The following is a 19,707-nucleotide window of genomic DNA, read 5'->3' as shown; positions in this document are numbered from 1 at the left end:
GTTAGTGTAATCTGCTGGACTGCAAAACTGGCCTTCTAACCGTGTTTAGCTATGTGCAATACCTGACTTGAGGTTATAGTATTTGCAGCATGAGCCTGTTTTTTCATTGTAACCCACTAGTTTGTAAAACAGTTCATGTATTTTTCAGTCCAGTTGAATGAATTGCTCATAACTTCAACTTCCATAATTTATTGTGTATATAGACACTCTTACACATTCAAACGATCGAACCAATACAAACTAGAAGCATTGAATTTAATGTTTTTAATTTTGCCTCATGAAAATATAGAAGACTCTGGAAAGTTTGATCGAATGATACTGACAATATGAAAATAGACTGTTCAACTATACGCCATTAGAAACAAATCTTTGGTGGACTCCACTATTTCTTTAATGTTGTGTTAACGCTATATTTTGAGAAACATTGGTGGCATTGATGAAACTTATGGTGATAAGAGTAAAGCAATGTTGTTGATCATTTTAATTATGTATCGTTGAAACGTTTTGTCAATATGTTTTTATGTTCCGAACTGCCTCTTGATGGGATTCATTGCAGCTAAATTATAATTGTTGGTTCGATAAATATTAATCATAGGAGAACAACCAACATTTCTCTTGGAAAAACTCAAACGGAAAAATATGACTTTTATAGAAGTTATGTATATTTATAGGGGTTAACATTTGTTGAAGGTTGACTATTATAGGACATGAAAGTAGTTATGTCGTTTTTTAAAAACTCTAGTTATCCTAACAAGATGAGTATTTATACAAATTATAAATGACATAGCAACAATTTAATATTATTAAATTTCGTTAATCAATAGTCTTTACTACATGGATCCCTTGGTCATATAAATATAAGTTATGTATATTTATAGTACTTTCAATATATATATTGAAAGTACATTTTCTAGAAAAATAAAGGTATCTCGAGTATGATTTTTATCTACTTTTGAAATATGACTTTTGGTATATTTCATGAATTTATTTATTTAAAATTCACTTGGATGAATAGGCAGATGGACTTATCCAAATGAATTAATAAAGAAACAAATTTGCCAAACCATTTTACACTTTCGACTCACCTGAACATTTTTTAATGTCTTTTTTTATCTACCGTCACCAGATCTCATAGTAATTTGCTGTCTCCCTCTTTCCAAATCAAGTCATGCTTTACTATTAGAAAAAAGGAACCAAATTCTACAACATTCAATCACTTCAATCCAATTCAAAAAGTAATAATAAAATCATAAAAAAATAAAAGGTAATAAATTACCCATAGTTAGAATGATACAAAAACAACAGAAGTCCAGTGATATCAACAGACCCTGCAAACAAATATTCATGTATGGAGCTCCTGGTCACATAGGTAGCAAATATAAATATAACCACCTTGCTAACAATGAGCCCCTAGATGTAAGATGACAAGGGGCCTCCTCGCCACATGGCACAACACAAAGATCAACAACTCAAAACCAACATCATCCATAATGGGGGGGGGGGGGTTAACCCTTCAACCCCCTCAAGGAACACTCTCACAACACCCCCCCCCCACCCAAAACACTGCGATAAAAATATATTACACGTGGCAGTAACCCATTGGCAGTAATCCATTGAGGGGACGTGCAAATTGCTGAGTTGGCACTCAGCCTTGCAAACTCCCGGAAATAGATGGAAGATGACGTGGCACTTGGTGAAACAAAAGCGAGTCTGAAAAATTAAAATAAAGTGGTGGTGACGTGGCATTTTTGAACCCGACACCTATTTGTTAAAATCCATGGAATGTCTTTGGTCGACTTGTAAGGTTTTCTATTTATTAGAGGTGAAATCATAGCCTTATTTATTTGTTTAATTTAATTTAAATTTTTGACTTATTGGATAGGATGAGTGTGTGGATATATGATAAATTGTTTCGATGAGTTTGATGATCAGACGAGGTATTGAATATACTACGGTTTGATTGTTTACCAACTCTATTCCTTTAGAAATAAACTAGCATAACAGTGTCCTGGACCGTGTATAAGTTTTCTTTTTAAGTGGGCTTTCTGCTATTCTTTACTAAGATATTGTACTTTCAAGGTTACAGTTACTTATCAATACAAAAAGCTAACAAATAAGTAAGTCTTTAACAGAGTTTGCAATTGATAGTTTTGAGGTGAATTTTTGCTTGAACCCCAATAGTGATAATTTATGTTATTTACTTTAATGCTATCCATGCATTTCCCCATTGAGATTGTTCAAAAACTTAAAAATAGTGCGAGAATTCTCTTTCTGAAAATACAAACTGAATGTGAATTTGATTTCAAAAAATTATTTTCTGATGTGGTATGCTTTCAATTTCTTAATTTTCATTTTAGACTGAAGTACTTTTCTAGTGGTAGAACAACAGTTTAGAATATGGAAGCCATTATTATAATTCTTTTCTGAAATTATAAGAAAAGGAGACTATTTAGTAAACTATGTGATTGTTGAGCCCTAAATGTTTATCATTTGTATATTTAAAATGATTGAATTTCTGATATTGTAGTGATATAATTTCAATATGTATGTATGTATGTATGTATGTATGTATGTATGTATACACATGTATATTAGAAGACATAGATTTAAAAAATAATTTATTTTCATTAATTATAATTTTTGGTTTGTGATTCTAAGTAAATTTTGAGAAATCACAAACCTTTCATGCACATTCAACATTAAATTTGCATTCTAGGATAAATTCTTTCATAAATTACCACAAGGACATGATAATGAACTAAATATCAGTACTAGGTACAGCTTGAGAATGTTTTTAGCGAGTAATGTATCCATAAGCATATTTTTATTGAATTATAATTAATAATAATAATAATAATATAAAATACAACACACATACATAGTATACATTTGTGAATATTAATGAATAACTTACTTCATATTTTATAACCTCTTCATTCAATAATTTTCCTCTAACATAATATATTAAAATCAAATAAAAAAGAAATCTTATAGTTAAAGCATGCAAACAGAATTGTACAAACTCACTTCCACGTTGCTATGTGTGCAAATGCGCAATCTCAACAAGGCCAAAATAATACTTTAAAAAAATACACAAAAGATATCAAATTACTTTTACCATGTGCAAAAAGCTAGTACGTGTAAATTTGATTCAAAAAAGTCAAAAGTTCCAAACATTGCTTTCAATTGCCCCATTCTTTATGTGTGTTTTCTTTCTTATCTTATTGTCTACAACGTGTGTCCCACATAATTGCACAAGATTTTGATGGAAGAAGCTTTTGCACTTCCATCACCATAGCCATGAGGAATGCAAGAGGATGGAGGACCTCAATACTAGGAAATGTTACCCAATTAGAAGAAGAAGCAAGTCTCACATCCATCCCTTCATTCATTTATTCTTAAAATTTATATATATATATATATATATATATCTTCATTCATCTTGGTCTTGCAACTTGTTGTTAGTGGTTATCCTCCAGTGGTAAAATATATATATATATATATATATATGTGTGTGTATTACATTTTATCATTACTATTTACTTAACTTCTATTTTTAGAAGAGGCAAGGGCTCCGTGTCATGCCATGACTGAAAACTTTGTCTCATATATATATATATATATATATATATATTAGTTAATTGATGTGTTTTCCTCAATTGTTTTTTGAAACATTGCTGTTATTTAGTTGGATACAATGGTCTCATATTTGCACATGATATGCAGGTGCAGTACCTCTGAAATTAAAAAAAATAAAAAATGATAAATAAGTTTAATTATATTATCAATAACATTATTATTATGTATACAATTGTACAAAAAAGAAAAAGTAATATATCTTTGAATAATAAATAATAAAATGACAAAAATCATTGACCATCCATGTTTTGAAGGGATTATAAACAGGAATAGTGATTAAGAATGAGTGGTAAAATGTTACAGTCACTTTAAGAAATTTTATTCTAGTTCAAAACCTGGTTTCAACTTATAGACTGTGCTTGATTATAGAACAAGCTCTTACAACAATTGTACATTTTTTAAGCTTCCAAAAGTTTTGATTAAATTTTGGCACATAATTTTTTTTCTCACCAAAGAACAATTACCATGTATATACACACAAACATATACACATTTTTTATGTTAACTAGATTGAAATTTTTTGGTTATAAACTTAAAAAGAATGAGTATTTAAAGAAATCTCTAAAACCAAATATGTGGTTTTTTTGTTTGTTTGTTTATTTGTGTTGGCAAATTTCTTCTTCAAAATTATTTTTTCTTTGACATATTTTAAAATTGCAAAACTACTGAATTAATCAATTATTCCTAATTTTCAAAACCCAAAATATTAGTATTTTGAAAGAGGACATCAAAGGAAAAATACAACTTGGTGAAACACTCTTTAAAATACTACTTATTTCTTCTGTTGGTTGGGCATTTATTGAGGTTGTTATTGACACTCCCGGAAATTTCCTAAAATAAGCATTTAAAATTGGTGAATGTGTGACTGTGAAAATGTTTCCCTCCATGAACAAATATATTCAAAATACTCTTTGAAAAATAAACAGGTTTTACTCTTGAATATTTATAAGCATGAAAATTATATATATAGTTTGTTGGTTATGATACACATCCCATGCTCAACTTATTTATAACATTCTCCAAGCATTTTTCTCCCCCTTTTATGTTCTCTTATGGATCAGTAAAGGCTTCATAGAAATGATCCCAGTGGACTTATTTAAAAGGAATGTGGGATGCCCTGCCCCCACAAGGCAGTGCCACTTGGCCAACAATTTTTATAATTTTTACATCTGGAGCATGAGATTCCATGTGGCTGATAGTCCTGCAACTGTACTCCATGAATTCATGCTACAGTATTCACACTTAAATTAGATCTTTCATAGGTCACCCTTTTGTGTGCATTGCAACATTGTAGACTGCACAGTGTACCTTCAAGTTTTGTGGTTGTATTTCTATATGTGATACATTTCTTCACTGAAGAAAAAAAATGCACAGTTTGATGAATGTATTTAAATCATGAACTAATACATCTAGTCAAAAATTCAGCCATTTAATGTGCATGTGTGTATAAATACATATATAGATAAGTATGTATTTGTAAAAATACTCACATACAGACATGCAACATTTTAAAAAAATATTATAGAAGTTCTTTGATGTAAACCTTATCAAAGTTTGATTTGTACCAGGAAATTGGTATTTTATTTTGAATTCTAAATCCATTGATAATCTTAGCATGCAATTTTCTCAGATATGATGTTAAAAATAAATAGCACAAAAAGCAACAAACAAAAATAAACAGAAGATAGAAATTTGTACAATTTTAAGCATTTATTATTGCATGACTATGATGTATAATGTTTTGGGATTTGACACATGCATTCTTGTCAGAATGTTGTCACAACATGTTCATTTTTGTTAGAGGTTTTGAAGAAGTTATGGGTTCCAGTGGTGGTGAGATAGATAGATCTGTGTGGCATCAATTGTTTATGCAATTTAGTACAAAATCCACTTGTTGTGTATTTCAAATGAAACCAACTATTATGTTACACTCTTGAGATTATAAAATCTTGTCTTTGATTATGATATTTATTGCACACCGTTCTCATAGAGAATGTACATTTACTACTGATTTTGAATCATGATCCATGGTAGACATCAATTTAATGCAGACTCATGTATATTGTGAAGAAGATATCAACAATATAAAATAAATAAATAAATTTATGCACAGCTTTTTGACGTGAGAGCACTTGAATGTAATATCAAACATTATCAAAGACTTTCATGCAAACATGTATCATGTCTCTTGGAAGGTTTTGGTCCTCTCATTTGCTATGCATAAATATAATATAATTAAAGAATAATTTTGTAAAGAAGACAGAGAGATCCTTCAAGTTAATGCTTCTGTAGATATTTCTAAGATGCTTCACAATCTTGGACTACATGTGGGTTACTCTTAATGCATAATAAATGCATTTGGATTTTATTGTTCATTACAAACCATGAAATAACATTATTATAATTGATATCATTTTTTGATTTAATTATGAAAAAATAGAGTAGGCAGAAGTGTAATAGTTTTGACTTTTAGAACCAAAGATTTAATCTGCACTTTTACTAATTTGTCATAAATGATATTTTCAGATTAGCTCAGCTAATAATTGTGTTGTTGTAAATCAAATTGAGTAGTATTGTGAAAGAGATGACCATCCAAATATTATATTGAACTGAAGGGTCTACTGGAAATGTTTGTTTGTTTTGTTTTGTTTTGTTTTGATTATTTTTTCAGAGTAAATACCTACATTATATTTATTCTTAAGAAGATTCTACATGAAAAGGTCTGGTACAATTTAAAAGCATTTTTCCTTCTACAGTTCTTTATCCATGAATTGTCTTTCATTTCCAACACATCAAATCTTGGTGTGATGAATGCTTTTGTTCAAATATATAATGCTTCACATACATTAAAATATATAAATGAAGATTGCATTTGCATAGATACATGTTCAGTTTGACTTGATGGTTGAAATGGGTAAACCTTGAGGTATTCATTGTGAATGCAACCAGGATTCCAAATTTTACTATTCAATGTGTTTGATTTAATTATAGATGATGTTATGTATTAAAGCTGGAAACAAATGAACCATTACATACTCTTCTTTGAATCTTCAATATTCTTGTACTTTCAAATAGTCCTTTAAGAAGAATAACTGGTTTACTGACATGCATAAAGGCTAAGACATGAAGTTATAGAACATCATCTACGGTTTATGCAAAAAATATAGTGGATTTCCAAAAATAACCATACATATTATCTAAGTTTGAATAGTTTACATCTAGGTTATTATATACACACACACACACACATATATATATATATATATATATATATAATGATGATGATGTAATAGATTCTGAAAAACCAAAAAAATATTATTTTTTATTATTATACTTATTATTAGTATTTAACTATTATTAGCATGATGTGAATATTTTTTCAAGGTAGGTTATAGGTTTTCAGTTTTGAAAGAAGAAAGAATGATCATTCGTGATTGTAATATAATTTGAAAAAAAACGTTCATTTTAAGGAACATATGTTGATGAACATGATTTAAATGTAGAGAATTAGGGGTATTTATTTTTACAAAGCACACAAGATTCTTTTTTCATTTGCAAAATTTATTTTATTTTCATTGAGCATTATTTCCATCCCCCTGTTCCTCTTACATGCATAAAAACATCCAGGTTTTTTTAAAACTAAGTATTAATTGTGTATGTTGTAGGTCTTGTGAATCCGTTTACTTTGGTTCATGATGTGTTAAGTTAGGTAACTAAATATTCAACTGCTAATTATTCAAAAAATATTCAACTGCTAATTATTGAAGAGTGTTCATGTGTAAAGCTTTCATTCATCAAATTCCAATGTCTCTAAGTTTTTGATTTGTAAAGCATGAATCTCATAGAAGTCATTCAAGTCCCATGTTATGATACATATCATTTATTATATATATATATATAATATATATATATATATATATATATATCTTTTGCACCCATCCCTCTTTCAGACTTCAATTCAAAGAATAAACAGCATGTGAGCGAAGTTATCCAATCAATCGCCACTTGGCATATGGATATTCTATTTCAGTGCCTCATTCCACACCAGTATGCCAAGAGAGTTCAAGTGCTTTTGGGAGTTGTCGAAGGTAGAAAAGAATGTCCTCATCCTATAGAACCTTCACAGTGGATTTTTCAGACCAAGGAAATAGACATTGACGGTGAAGCTATCCTTAAAAAGACGAGAATGTGTTCTTTGCAGGAGATACAGCAGCAGTTTACAGGGGTATCCGGAATTCGTTATAAAAGAACAATAATTCTTTTTCCGAAATTGGGTAAGATGCCTTTTGAATTCATTACAGGTCACCCTCAAAAGAAAATCATGTGAAGATCCTTACCATGTGAACTCACAGATTGCCAACAAAATCACTTTTTTTTCGTTCTCCCCCTCCTTTTGAGTGATATTTCTCGGCTTCGGAATGTTTGTTTGCCGGAGGCTCCTATATATATATATATATATATATATCTCACTCCATACATTGGGCGTGATGGAATCATGCAGTAATTCGGTTGCTCAGATCTGTTTTTAGCTGAACCCCATCTGGAGTCTGTTATTTGCGTTGAACTGACACCACATTAAAACCACGTTGATTAATTTTAGTTTACTGTCTGCGTTGTATGCGGAAGTACTCTCGCTATGGAGTACTCTATTTCTGCAGGCAGAGAGGAGGACGGTGAAGTGTTGGGAAAGAATTCAAAAGAACCTGAAGGTCAATGAACGTAACAGCAGTTATGTAGCTAGCTAAACTACGAGTTGCATGATTTCTTCAAGCCATACAAACAAGTTTGGCTGTATCCAATGCAGCTTTTACTTCCATATCAATGCAACTGCAGCGGCCTTCGAGCTATGATGTATAACTGTTCACCCAACTGAGGGACATAAGAGACACAGATAGAACCAGTACAGAATCAATGCAGTGGAATTCATATCCTGTCCATTAAGCTGCAATTTGAACACTTTATCACCCTTCCTCACCGGCTGACAATCGAGGTTCATATTGTAAAACATATAATGCTCTGAGAATACCCAAACAATCTCCAAGAGAAGACAACTGCTAAGTGACGCTATGAGAGTACACAAATGGTTGTCAAAAACTTGCACCAAATTTCATGTAAAGATTCATCGGATTGATAATATTGCAATTGCTGCCCGTGGCCAAAACTCTGCGTATAGCCCAAATAGTTTCCTCGGCAATGATCTCTGTTAAGGTTCTACTCGAATGTAGTGGAAATACCAGTTGCAGTCTGCGACGCCTCTTCCCGAATCAAGGCTTTGCAAGGGCTTGGAAACACCTTACCCACTACTCTCCCCTGAAGAAAGTCGCATGTGAATACGTTCCTCTTCTTCCTTGTCAGTCCCACATTCATATTGCGTATGTCGATCCCTGTGATAGGCACTTCCTTGCTGCCGAACATTCGCACGGGGTAACGCACTGAGCTTCCGTAGACGCCATCAAAAGAAATGTTGGCAACAACAGGGAGAGCTTTAGGGTCAAAATCTAAGTCTGGATGCTCACCGTAGTCGGTCTTGACCACAATCCCCACCCTAACATCAATCAGCGTCAAGTTCTTGTACAATATGTTTTTCACGTACCCCCCGCGCCCTGGGGATGTTTTGATGCGAATGCCTCGTCTTGAACCCCAAATATAGACGTCTTCAACTAGTACTTGCTCAACTCCTCCTGACATCTCACTTCCTATAGAAATCCCTGCACTGCGAACCATCATCACCAAATAAATGTAATACCACTCATGCGTTTAATTAACATAGTGAACCATTTAATGTCAGCCGCAACGTTTCGTCGTGAGAGCCAGTGATGCTGATGTACACTTTTATCCAAGAAATTACAAGCGGTACCTGATCTGCGAACGAGCAATAACATTTCGAATAGTGACGTTGACACAAGGTCGATTGTACTCAATCCCATACTTGTCCCATCCACTTTTGACTGCAACAGCGTCATCTCCCACACTGATGTAGCAGTTTTCCACCAGCACGTTTTTGCAAGAATCTGGGGAGAATTGGAAGACAACTCACATATTGAGAAAGATTGCTATGCTTTTAACAGGGCTCTGTCTCTTTTCATCCACATGTACTCCATTCTCATACTCAAATTGAAGAGGTATTACAGCTTATGCCTAAGTCCTGACACATTCCAAGTATACAGAAAATACGAGCAAAACGTAAGCTAGCCGGTCACCTACTCGCATTTTTAGTTTTGCTATCACGGAAGAATTAATGAAGCAAGCGTCAATCACCAGGGTCAATCCCGTCGGTGTTGGGAGCATCGAGAGGAGCCAGAATAGTCACGCCGCTGATGGTGACATTGGTGCAGTCGTAAGGGTGCAAATGCCAGAATGGCGAATTTTGAAGAGTCACGTCCGAGATTACAATGTTGGTGGACCACATGAGCTCTACAAGCCTTCCCCTTGTGTAGCGCAGTCTTTTCTGTTTGTGTTGCTCCCACCACCAACCACCCTGTCCATCTATGCTTCCATTGTGACCTGCCACAGCAATTTGCGTGTTCTTAAACGGAAGTACTCGAAGCGAGGGTGATGATTCAAGCCTCTTTCAAGACATGAAGGAAATTGGTGAGAATTCAAGCAAAAGTAAGAGGGACCAGAATGAGAGACCAGTTAGAACAAAATCTTCCACGTGTTGTCCGTGGATGAGACTGCTGTAGCGAAGACCTGGCAGCTCACGGCCCCGGCCGTAGGAGGGCAGTGCGGGAAGAATCGGCCACAACCCTGCGTCCTGCTCACCAACGGTTCACAATAATTTGGAGGCCGCCTTCAGTGCAGCAGGAAGGAACACTTCAAAATTTTCTACTGTAAAATCTTGACCAAGAAATTCGTAATACCTGGATGGCGACTATAGTGGCACCCCGAGACAGAAAGAGGGTCATGTGGCTGGTAACGTTAAATGGAGCTGTTAGCCAGCGTCCAGGGCCAACAATAAGCTGTGCTCCCCCATCACTGGCCCTCTCCTTGATTGCCGCGATGGCGTCTTCAAAGCATCGGGTGTTGACACTGTAACCATCACCTACAGCTCCAAAGTCTGTCAGATTAAAGACATGAGGGCGAAGGTTGGGGATTGGTGGAGGTGGAGGTAGGCCATGGCGGTTCCTGTAATTCACTTGCCAGAAGAAAACCAACGAGAACGATAAAGCCCAGGACATCCAGAAGGCATTGCGGATAGAAATCTTCGTGATGGTCGTCATTAACTTCGGGAACGACAATCGACCTACGGTGATTCATTGTGGTGTTCCTCCATGTGGACCGCTCGAGGAGTTTTTGCCGTTTCTGAAAAGATCCCCACAAATGAAGCTGCTCATGCTATCGAGAAAAAATTCGTGAATGGAATGTGCATGGGAAGTGAGTATCATCCTGATAGGATCTACAAGTTCCAACGGAAGCAGTACGTCGTGCTTTCAAACTCCTTGCAGCCAGATCAACACCTAACTGTGACAATCACGAAGCTCGACTTGCAGGGTCTTCCTAAACAACTCAGAAATAGCACACCTTGTGCCTTGGCAGCAACGTGTCTGCTTCTCCGCACTTCTTGATCTGAAAATCAGTTGCATTTCCATCATTGTTATTGCTCAATCCCAACCACCATATCTCATTAGAGATAACGATGAAAGAAGTTTAGACTTTTGCAAATGCCACCGAAGAATACAAGAGACAATTAATTGTTAGGCTAAAAACTATCACGAACAAGTCAGAGAGTAATGATGCAAAAAGTACTTTACCAGAGGAAAAATCGTTCACAAGAACCGTCTCCAGCTGCAATTGATGGGTATATCAAAATTGTACTCACAATAAACAACAAGAAGGCATTCCTATCTAATTCAAGAGTTTGGATACGCAAACATCTACAGCGCACGAACCTAAAGCACGGAAATATTGTACAGCGCAAGCATCCGAAAGAGAAGAGTCTAGACATGGAGTTTGGAGCATGTTATGAGAACCCCTTAAATTAGGGCTTGCTAGTCTGCTGTTGGTGTAAAATCAGGGAGTTATGCCAAAGACACTTCCTTCCGGTACAAAGTTTCAAAACAAAAAATCATCCGTTAGGTCAATCCCAATTCCAGATAGTCTGGCACCCTTCGGTATTAAGATCGGCACAGTGTCAAAATCGGAAGATGATCGTATGCATGAGGTCTGTAGCCATGCCCATCCATGCAATCGAACTCTGATCTGTCTTCGATGCATGCCACACGTTCAGTATCACGTCGTCTCATGAGCATAGAGCCATGAAAATCTTCAATGAAGGGTTTCTAGAAACCTTTCTGCACGAGGATGGTGCGTTTGTAAGACCCCGATGCCAGGTGCACTTGCACAGCCTCGTAAATCCCACTCGAAGGGTCGTGACTCCGCGATTGCACAAAAGGCCCGGTACGACGTCGGAGTCCAAAGAGGAAGACCGCACCTGCATGTCGGCGCAACGCTCCAGGCCCTCGAACAAAAGCTTCGGGCATCAAATTGCAATTCAATCCTCCAAAGCGAATCGATCCGCCGCCAAGGTCGACCTGAAACATCGCTCCAGTCGTCTAATTGCAATCATTAAGATGCCGAATCGAATTAGCTCTTTCAAAGCCCCAGGGACGACCGCGAATCTGCAAAAGTGTGCACATGAAAACTAAACCCTGAAGAGGAGGAACATGACTTCAAAGACGGTGACGTGGACGAGGATGACGTGGAACCCCACAATGCATTGTAATTGGTCACATTGTCATTTAAGCACAATTTTACTCAATTTTAATGTGTAACACAAAGGAAAGGTAAATGAAAAGGTACATAACGAATAGTTATTGCAACGTTATATAAATTGAATTATTTAAATAAATAAAAAATCCATTTGATATGGAGTTTATTGAACCAAAATATTGAACCAAACTTACAAAAGAGTTTGGTTCAATATTTTGGTTCAATAAACTCCATATCAAAATAATTAGAATTACTATGTTCAAATTAAAAATTATTAGAGTGAAAATATGATCAATGATTTATTTACATAATCGTTTCACAATAGTTCTCAAAAACTTTGGTCAGCATCAAAAGTTTACAAATATCTTCATTTAAAACATCAGTGTAACTACTTTTTTTAACAATGAATTTTACAGGTATTATCTAAATCTTGAGCAAGTTCTAATATCTTTGTCCGATTTGTTATGAATTTTTACAGTAAATTTTTCCATAATTTATTTTGGAATCATTGTAATATTTTTACCATATTCATATGCATGCATAATATGCTGAATCTGAAAATTTAAGTCTCAGCATGTGCTGCAGTGGACGAGCACAGCATAGGGAACGTGTTGACGAACGAAAAGATGATAACTGCGACGGTCAATCAACTCGCCACTTCCGTCCAGGCTGACGAAGTTGGTCGGCATTTGAAGTCCAAACACAGGTTTTACGACGGACGTTTCCTTCGGGGCCAATTTGCAAAAGATCGTTCGTTATTCCAACGTTCCTTTCCACTCTGTTCTCACATCATCGCCTATCGTGTTCTCAGTTCCCGGTCCGTTCCCTCCAAATTGAATTGCATGAGCCTGGCCATCGGCACCGGCATTCGGCGTGGCGCTCGTCGATTGCATCCAGCTCGTCCTCGTTGATGTTTTCGGTAATTTTTTAATTACGTGTTTCTACTTGTCTACCAGTTCTTCTGAGGCAGTTGCATTGCCACTTTTATATTATTTTATCGTATGTTGACGTTTGTAGAATTTTTTGCCCTATGCGAATTCAAATTTTTGCAAGAAATCGTGGTCAGTTTTGAATTGCTGAAGTTTGATTGATGCGGAGCTCCTGGCTAGAATGCTGGAATATTTTAGGGGATATGTTCGAGTTTTTGTTTTTCTTGTGACTTAAGTGAAAGAAATTTTCAGCGATTTCTGTTCTGTCTTGATGCGTGGTCTTGCGCTTTTTCTTAGAAGTTGTTTTTTTTTATCTTAAAACTTGCTGTATGTATCGAGCATAGGGCAAGAGACTTGATACTGTTTCCGAAGTCAGTCCGATGGCGTCTCAGAGGCTGCCATGCACATCGATGCTGGCAACTGCATACTGTAATAGATTGGATCAATTTTGTGCGCAACTTCAAAACAATTGCTCTTCCCTGCTCAGCATTGCTAAGGTGAAGCCGAAACCAGAATCACGAGGTAAGAGTTTTTTTTTAATGGTATTGGCTATACGATATTTAATGCTATGATTATGGTGTGATCACATCCTAGCATTAAAGCTCAAAGTAGCTGATTAGTAGCATCATGGTCGGACGATCAGCAAATCTTAAATAACAACTAGATGGGAATGCAGTCTGATTCTCAACTTCAAGATCGAGCTCTGCCGCTTCACATAGTTAATTTTATCAGATGGTGTTAAGCGTTGTCCTATGTAAACAGTGCAATATCTCTTCTTGATTTCATTTAGTTGAATCCATTGCAGTAATTGTAGCAGTTTTTCTCTTATCATCGCAAGCATCATTCACGACCACGGTTGAAAAGTGATCTTACTATTGTGATTCATGCTAATACGTGTGGCGACTCAAATGTTCTGGTTGTGGTTACTATCACACCAGGATACAACTTTGCTATTTTTCTGGAAGATCTAAACGATGATATATCTTCTGCTCTGACCGAGCTGACACATTTGGAGGAGAGAACAACTGACACTCTATCATTTGAGGAGCTTCTAGTACACTGCGATGCCTTGTACGAGTCAAATGAGGACGGCATCAGAAAACTCGAACTCCAGTTGCAGCAGTATGGATACGCACCAGGTATGTTATTTATTTAAATGATTGCTCACTTTGCAGTGGTGTGAGTCCGTATTGCTGTTCCGAAACGAAAAGAGAGCCGTGTACCATCGACCTGTAGAGCCTACTCAGCTTTATCATCATCATATCGTGAAAATTTATGAATTAGAATAACTATCCGCTGCAAGTTGAACTGTTGATATGCCCTAGAACATTGAATGAGCTGCTTCAGAAAAGATAGACGGATGGCAAAAGTAACTTCCATGGAGGTAAAACACGCTGTGTTGTTATGCTGTTGAAGTGCCCAAGCATATTCCTGCAGATGTTCTACATGAGACTACGTACCAGGAAATGAGGACAAATTCTCATACACAAGACGAGGAAATTTCTTCACACAAATCTGCAGCTACTCCGGCCTTAATGAACGTGAACGAGACATCTAAGGTGACACCAACGGCGCTTTCATACAACATTAAGAATGCCAAAAGAGATGTTGAGTACAGTCCCTTGTATCCATACCCAAATATTGCACCTTCTTATTGATCTAAGTCATTTGTCTTTCTCGTTGTTCAGTTTCTTCAACATATTGCTTATCATCTAGATGAACTTTGTTCCTAAGCTAAGAGCAGATTTGGTGATCTAGGAGACCTTGAAAACCTGGAAAGCCTTGGTATTTCTGCCACTAGTCTCACTGCACTAACTGGCCAAGGTTTGCAATAATTATTCTGAAATCCTATATCTTGTAATGTAGTTGTTTACAAGGTTGGGAATGATAGTTCGGTTGCCTTGACGTGGTTGATTGTAATATATTTTAGCTACGTACAAGCCCCAAATCAAGGGACAACTGAACAGTGAGATAAAAATTTGTTGTATCTATCTTAAAAGTCTTCTGCCCTGTTTCATTCGTATCTGTAGTAGGGGAAGTGTCAACTCACTATTAGAAATTGTTCAAAAGATCTGTATGTTGTATGTTGGTGAGTTGCAGACGAACCAGTTAGCTCTGTTCATCCATCTCTACAAAAGCTAACATTCGTAGAGTCACCGACAAATGAAGATGCCAGGATAAGCTTAAGGTGATCCAGTATCTATTGTGTGACTCAGTTGAGGTTAATTATTAAAGCCTGTTGTACCATTTTAATTTCATGAGCTCTCGTGAAAATTATCACAAAAACTAACTGCAGTAAAGGACGTGTACAAGAAAATTCTTCGTAGATTATTTGCGGTAGGAATCTTGTGAGCAATAGATGAGTCATCATGATTCTATCATGTCATTGAACAACAGTAGTCGCGAGATAAGATGAATAGTTCTGCATGCTAAAAGAACAAAATAACTGATGTGGTTCTTTAATTATTACAGGGATGCTGAAATGGAAGATAATCTGAACACAAAGTATGGCAGTGACTGGTTCCCTGAATCAAAAAAAAAGGCTCCACCACCGCCGAGTGAATCGGATTCCAGATTAATTTCAACGCAAAGAAATGCCGAGGTCTGTTCCAACCCTCTTGTTCACAATAAACCGAAAAGCGAGCATGGTGATGGAGCTACGAACGCAACACCAACCACTTCTACTCCCATTAGAGGTTCAACTGCAACCTCTTATTTGGATACATTGTTTTAACCTTCTAAGCCAAATATCTTAATGACATAGGCGATGATAAAAAACCAATAATAGTACCACTTTGAAAACTTTTGCGACCGCCTTAATCTTATGCCTCAATTGAAACTGCTTTGTCCGTCGCTTCAATCTTGGACAACTCTAAATTGTCTTTGATTGAGTATATTTACATCTTGAAAATTCTGTAAAGTACCTTCCTTCCACGCATGTGCAATCCTGATTTCTTTCCAATTTATTTGAATCTCTGATTTCTTACTTTCATTTTTTCGATTTCAGATGAAAATTTTCAAAGTTTAGACACCAAGAAAGTTCCATCTCTAAACGAAATAAGTAGTGTGCAATACGACCATCTTCCTTTGTGGCTAAAGTCTCAGGTTTCTTTTGAGGTAATGCTCTGCTGTTTCCTTCTTCTTCGTTGTGTTGTTCATACCATGTGAATCGAAGAGCATGGATGTGGCTTGAAAACGGCGAGAAAATATGCTCTGGAATCACATTAACAGCGTGTTTCTTATTATTGCAAGTGTATTAATGTATTCCTTCATGTCCACGTTAGTATCAAATCTAACATTCTTTTTCCAGGAGGTCAATGCTGCAGTCACCAAAATCAATGAGCTAATTAGACAGCGTGGCACTCAGGGAGAACATGCCAATCAATTTTTCCTTGATCAAAAAGATGTTCAATCTCTTGAATTAGGTGCGCATCTCATATCATAGCTCCTTTTTTTTTTTTTTTTTTTTTTTTTTGTGAAGATTGAACAAGTTCCCAATCAAAGGTTTTTGCGCAGTGAGGAGTGGTTCGTGAATATGTAAACTTGCAGTCAATCCCAGTTTAGCAGTCGATTGGTATCAAATCCTTACTTCTCAAGAGTAGAGAGTTCTCAAGTGTAAAATAAGTAGAAGCACCTCATTTCTGAAGAAATGGCGTGTTGAGAACCTTGTGATACGTGCCAACTAATCGGATGTGGTGTTGTATTGCATGATCGAAAGCAAGAGCAGGAATTATGGCACTTACAAAAGCAGAGAAGCTTGTCACTCAATTTATCAATGGTGTGACCGCTTACCGAATATGCGTTCAGGAGCTTGTATTACCTCCCTAAAATATCCCTTTTTCAGTCTGTAAAAATTGATATTTCGATCTGTAAAGAATGCTTCCCACACTATATAAGTTACACTCCGAGAAAGTGTTTCAGACCTCGTACTATTTGAAATGAATGAATGCGACTTAGTCTATGTATAGATTATTTCATCTGCTCTCAATTAAGGTATACATTAGCACTTTCAATTGGCATGCAGATAAGGATAATGCTGTTACCTGTGGGCGAGTAAATCCTTTGTGGCGGTTCCGATTCCTTATTTAGTCACACCATGTTTCTCACCTGCACCTTCCCCATACGTCAGTGACCCAGACAATTCAAAATATACCTCTATACGAGTTTATGTTCCACGGTTAGGAAGTATCATGGATGAGTCAACACTTACTCCTCGTGCTGCTTGGAATAAACTTGAAGCAAAACCTTGACCTCCAGCATTCGCTCGCCTCTCAGCATCTGTAAGGTCAACAGAATGGAGATGAAAGCAGTGAGAGAAACACAGCATCACATCGCCTCAATGTTGACTGTTGTGGCCAGTTTTGGTACGGAGTTCGGATGGTATTCGACCGGAATCAATTCATAACCAGAAATTATATAAACAAATACACCAAATACAGCAGACTTGATAAAAAATGCCCAAGGGTGAGGAATTGTCGGGTTATTCGACAAAGTACCTTTTCTGCACTTAGAATATCCAGCTGTGTTCGCACTTGTAAGACTTATTGCGATGATAGTGATAATCAGGTAGTCGAAATTGAGCTTTACAATAGCAATGATTGCTAGTGCTACCCATGCCGCATTCTGCTAATGTCATGAAACCACACACTAAGGTATTTACTACTTCACTCAAATCACATATTATAATTTGAATGCTAATGCGTTATCTTTTTGATGAATGCAACTTTGACAATGCAGAGGAAAGCTGAAGCAAATAACTCTATGTAATAAGCTGACATAACTTACGTTTATGTAAAGTGACCACCAAAAGATCCACGAATCGTTTCTGTTGATGCGGTCCAACGCCTGCAGTCACAACGCAATGATTTAAACCGTACAGAATGATTAGAGCATAATTAAATTGAACTGAGTTTCTTTAATATTTTTACTTCTCCTCATCTTTTAGTTGATTGTTGCATTTTTCTACATGAGGACGCTTTTACTAATTTTAGTTTTTCTTTAATCTTAGATAGTTTAGAACGCCTGGAAGCAGCGGACCTGTTGATTAAGCGACTCAAATTTCCAAGTACTTTCCCCTCGTTCATCAACGTCATTCCACCATCGTAACCCCACCAATAGTCTCCCGGTTACGTTCTTCACGATCCAGAAATCGATTCCAATCAGTAAGGTTGTGACAACAAAATTAATCACGTAGCTTTCCGAAAAGAGCCCGCACAGGAGGTACGATAAAATTGCAGCCACCTGCACAAATTAGTGAATTCTTTCATGCACTAAACGTTCCGCTTTTCTACTCAATTGGCTTACGCTCATGAGGAGCGGAAAAACGACGATCTCGTGAGTTTACCTTGCCTGCACAGTGAAAGAAAGCAGCAGCTGGATGCATGTATCTCACGTCATTGTTCTCTGCTGCCTGTGCAAGAAATTCAGGATGTTTGTTTTATTAGCATGAATTCTATCTGCAAAAGTCTCAATAAATTTCTTTTTCCAATGTTAAGAAAAAGATTTAAAAGAAATATTAGGTGATTCATCCGGCTTGAAAAGTTGCACTTCACTGTGTTTCACAAATGACTCCATGGTCAGCCTTTGATAATTGCTTCCAACAAAGTTGGCCATAGCACAATTTGCAAGCCCTTGAGATTCCAATCAATCCTCATTCAGAAATATCTCACTGAAAACACTTTGCTTGAGATAATCAATTACCGTATTCTGAGGCAACATCGGTGTCTGCCGCTCCATGATCGGCGGTCCCATGCTCGCTCACGTCTAAGAGAGCTCAACAGCACCGGTCTGTCCCATGATTCAGCATTTTCTTTGAAAGTTAACATCTAATCCAAAAAAAAGTCATGATCCCTTCACAGTGCTTCCTAGATGCGATTCAATCCTTCTCCTTTCTCTGCCAAGAATTCGACAATGGCGTTGACGATGAAAACACGAACTCCTGCACTTCCAACCGGGAGCTTCGGTTCTATGTTAGAAAGCCTTTACTCAATTCGAATGTCTTCGACATCCAGCCAAGAAAGCACAGGAATGAAAGTTTCGAGAATTCGTTAAGAAAATGTTATCTCAGCTCCACATCTGCTTGGCGCATTAGATCTCAAACCCTTGTGTACTTCGACACAACGCTCTTCACACACCTCCGATACTAATGTTAACATCAAATCTTCAGAACTTAAATTAGAATCAAACTAATGAATTTGTCGACAATAGACTCTCCGTTACATCATGAACGATTGCTACGAGGGCTACATTCGCGAGCCTGACAAACTAGAAGCCGTGATTGCCAAGTCCTACATCTCTTCAAAGCTGTACAAATTCTGGACGGTTCCCACGTCCTCTCGACGGTTAAGTTCAGCGCACGGTCTTAGAAGTTACTATTCTCGGTCGTAGCTGTCGACCGTGTTACTCAGCCTGGAACCTATGACCGGCTTGC

The 19,707-nt window shown here is 36.7% G+C and overlaps 3 protein-coding genes across 10 annotated transcripts; 1 reads left to right on the top strand and 2 right to left on the bottom strand.

The window, feature by feature from the left end:
- Positions 1-8,723: 8,723 nt before the first annotated feature.
- LOC112281071 (putative polygalacturonase) lies at positions 8,724-12,285 on the bottom strand. 3 transcript variants are annotated; one of them, XM_024517239.3, is made up of 7 exons: positions 11,391-12,284; positions 11,102-11,205; positions 10,500-10,941; positions 10,273-10,393; positions 9,898-10,143; positions 9,497-9,650; positions 8,724-9,352 (listed from the first exon to the last, which is right to left on the bottom strand). In XM_024517239.3, exons 3-7 carry the CDS (start codon positions 10,857-10,859, stop codon positions 8,851-8,853), a joined length of 1,383 nt encoding a protein of 460 aa, XP_024373007.1. In that variant the 5' UTR covers positions 10,860-10,941; positions 11,102-11,205; positions 11,391-12,284; the 3' UTR covers positions 8,724-8,850. The 3 variants fall into 3 exon arrangements, with proteins under 3 accessions (XP_024373007.1, XP_090106121.1, XP_090106122.1); XM_090249995.1 differs by having other exon boundaries at positions 11,161-11,205; XM_090249996.1 differs by having other exon boundaries at positions 8,860-9,043; positions 9,156-9,352; positions 10,500-11,205; positions 11,391-12,285.
- LOC112281590 (uncharacterized) lies at positions 10,911-17,202 on the top strand. Its single transcript, XM_090250183.1, has 14 exons — positions 10,911-11,181; positions 11,733-11,800; positions 11,970-12,267; positions 12,934-13,025; positions 13,160-13,267; positions 13,622-13,799; positions 14,216-14,416; positions 14,694-14,901; positions 15,022-15,101; positions 15,378-15,465; positions 15,750-15,973; positions 16,285-16,394; positions 16,588-16,702; positions 17,005-17,202. Exons 1-14 carry the CDS (start codon positions 10,911-10,913, stop codon positions 17,103-17,105), a joined length of 2,142 nt encoding a protein of 713 aa, XP_090106309.1. The 3' UTR covers positions 17,106-17,202.
- LOC112281829 (Golgi apparatus membrane protein-like protein ECHIDNA) lies at positions 15,721-19,610 on the bottom strand. Of its 6 annotated transcripts, XR_002969702.3 has the most exons (9): positions 18,978-19,607; positions 18,622-18,687; positions 18,315-18,518; positions 18,063-18,122; positions 17,774-17,903; positions 17,488-17,555; positions 17,321-17,384; positions 17,070-17,144; positions 15,721-16,490 (listed from the first exon to the last, which is right to left on the bottom strand). XR_002969702.3 is itself a non-coding variant. In XM_024518750.3 (8 exons), exons 1-7 carry the CDS (start codon positions 19,026-19,028, stop codon positions 17,367-17,369), a joined length of 597 nt encoding a protein of 198 aa, XP_024374518.1. In that variant the 5' UTR covers positions 19,029-19,607; the 3' UTR covers positions 15,721-17,144; positions 17,321-17,366. The 6 variants fall into 6 exon arrangements, 5 of the variants coding, with proteins under 5 accessions (XP_024374518.1, XP_024374519.1, XP_090106120.1 ...); XM_024518750.3 differs by having other exon boundaries at positions 15,721-17,144; XM_024518751.3 differs by lacking the exon at positions 17,070-17,144.
- Between the last annotated feature and the right edge of the window lie 97 nt (positions 19,611-19,707).

The sequence above is a fragment of the Physcomitrium patens genome, chromosome 4 (genome assembly GCF_059467195.1).
Source record: "Physcomitrium patens ecotype Gransden chromosome 4, ASM5946719v1, whole genome shotgun sequence".
Lineage (NCBI taxonomy): Eukaryota > Viridiplantae > Streptophyta > Bryopsida > Funariales > Funariaceae > Physcomitrium > Physcomitrium patens.
This window is presented reverse-complemented; position numbering and strand designations above follow the sequence as displayed.

Coding starts and splice junctions, on each gene's coding strand:
- LOC112281071 (XM_024517239.3), bottom strand. CDS start 10,859: ATGACGACCATCACGAAGATTTCTATCCGCAATGCCTTCTGGATGTCC. Junction 10,394..10,499: donor CCACTATAGTCGCCATCCAG/GTATTACGAATT, acceptor GTTGGTGAGCAG/GACGCAGGGTTGTGGCCGAT. Junction 9,651..9,897: donor CACCGACGGGATTGACCCTG/GTGATTGACGCT, acceptor AATTCTCCCCAG/ATTCTTGCAAAAACGTGCTG.
- LOC112281590 (XM_090250183.1), top strand. CDS start 10,911: ATGTGGACCGCTCGAGGAGTTTTTGCCGTTTCTGAAAAGATCCCCACA. Junction 11,801..11,969: donor AAGATGATCGTATGCATGAG/GTCTGTAGCCAT, acceptor CCCCGATGCCAG/GTGCACTTGCACAGCCTCGT. Junction 16,703..17,004: donor TGTTCAATCTCTTGAATTAG/GTGCGCATCTCA, acceptor AAGCAAGAGCAG/GAATTATGGCACTTACAAAA.
- LOC112281829 (XM_024518750.3), bottom strand. CDS start 19,028: ATGGGACCGCCGATCATGGAGCGGCAGACACCGATGTTGCCTCAGAAT. Junction 18,519..18,621: donor TCTTTCACTGTGCAGGCAAG/GTAAACTCACGA, acceptor TAATTTGTGCAG/GTGGCTGCAATTTTATCGTA. Junction 17,904..18,062: donor GGTGGTCACTTTACATAAAC/GTAAGTTATGTC, acceptor TCATGACATTAG/CAGAATGCGGCATGGGTAGC.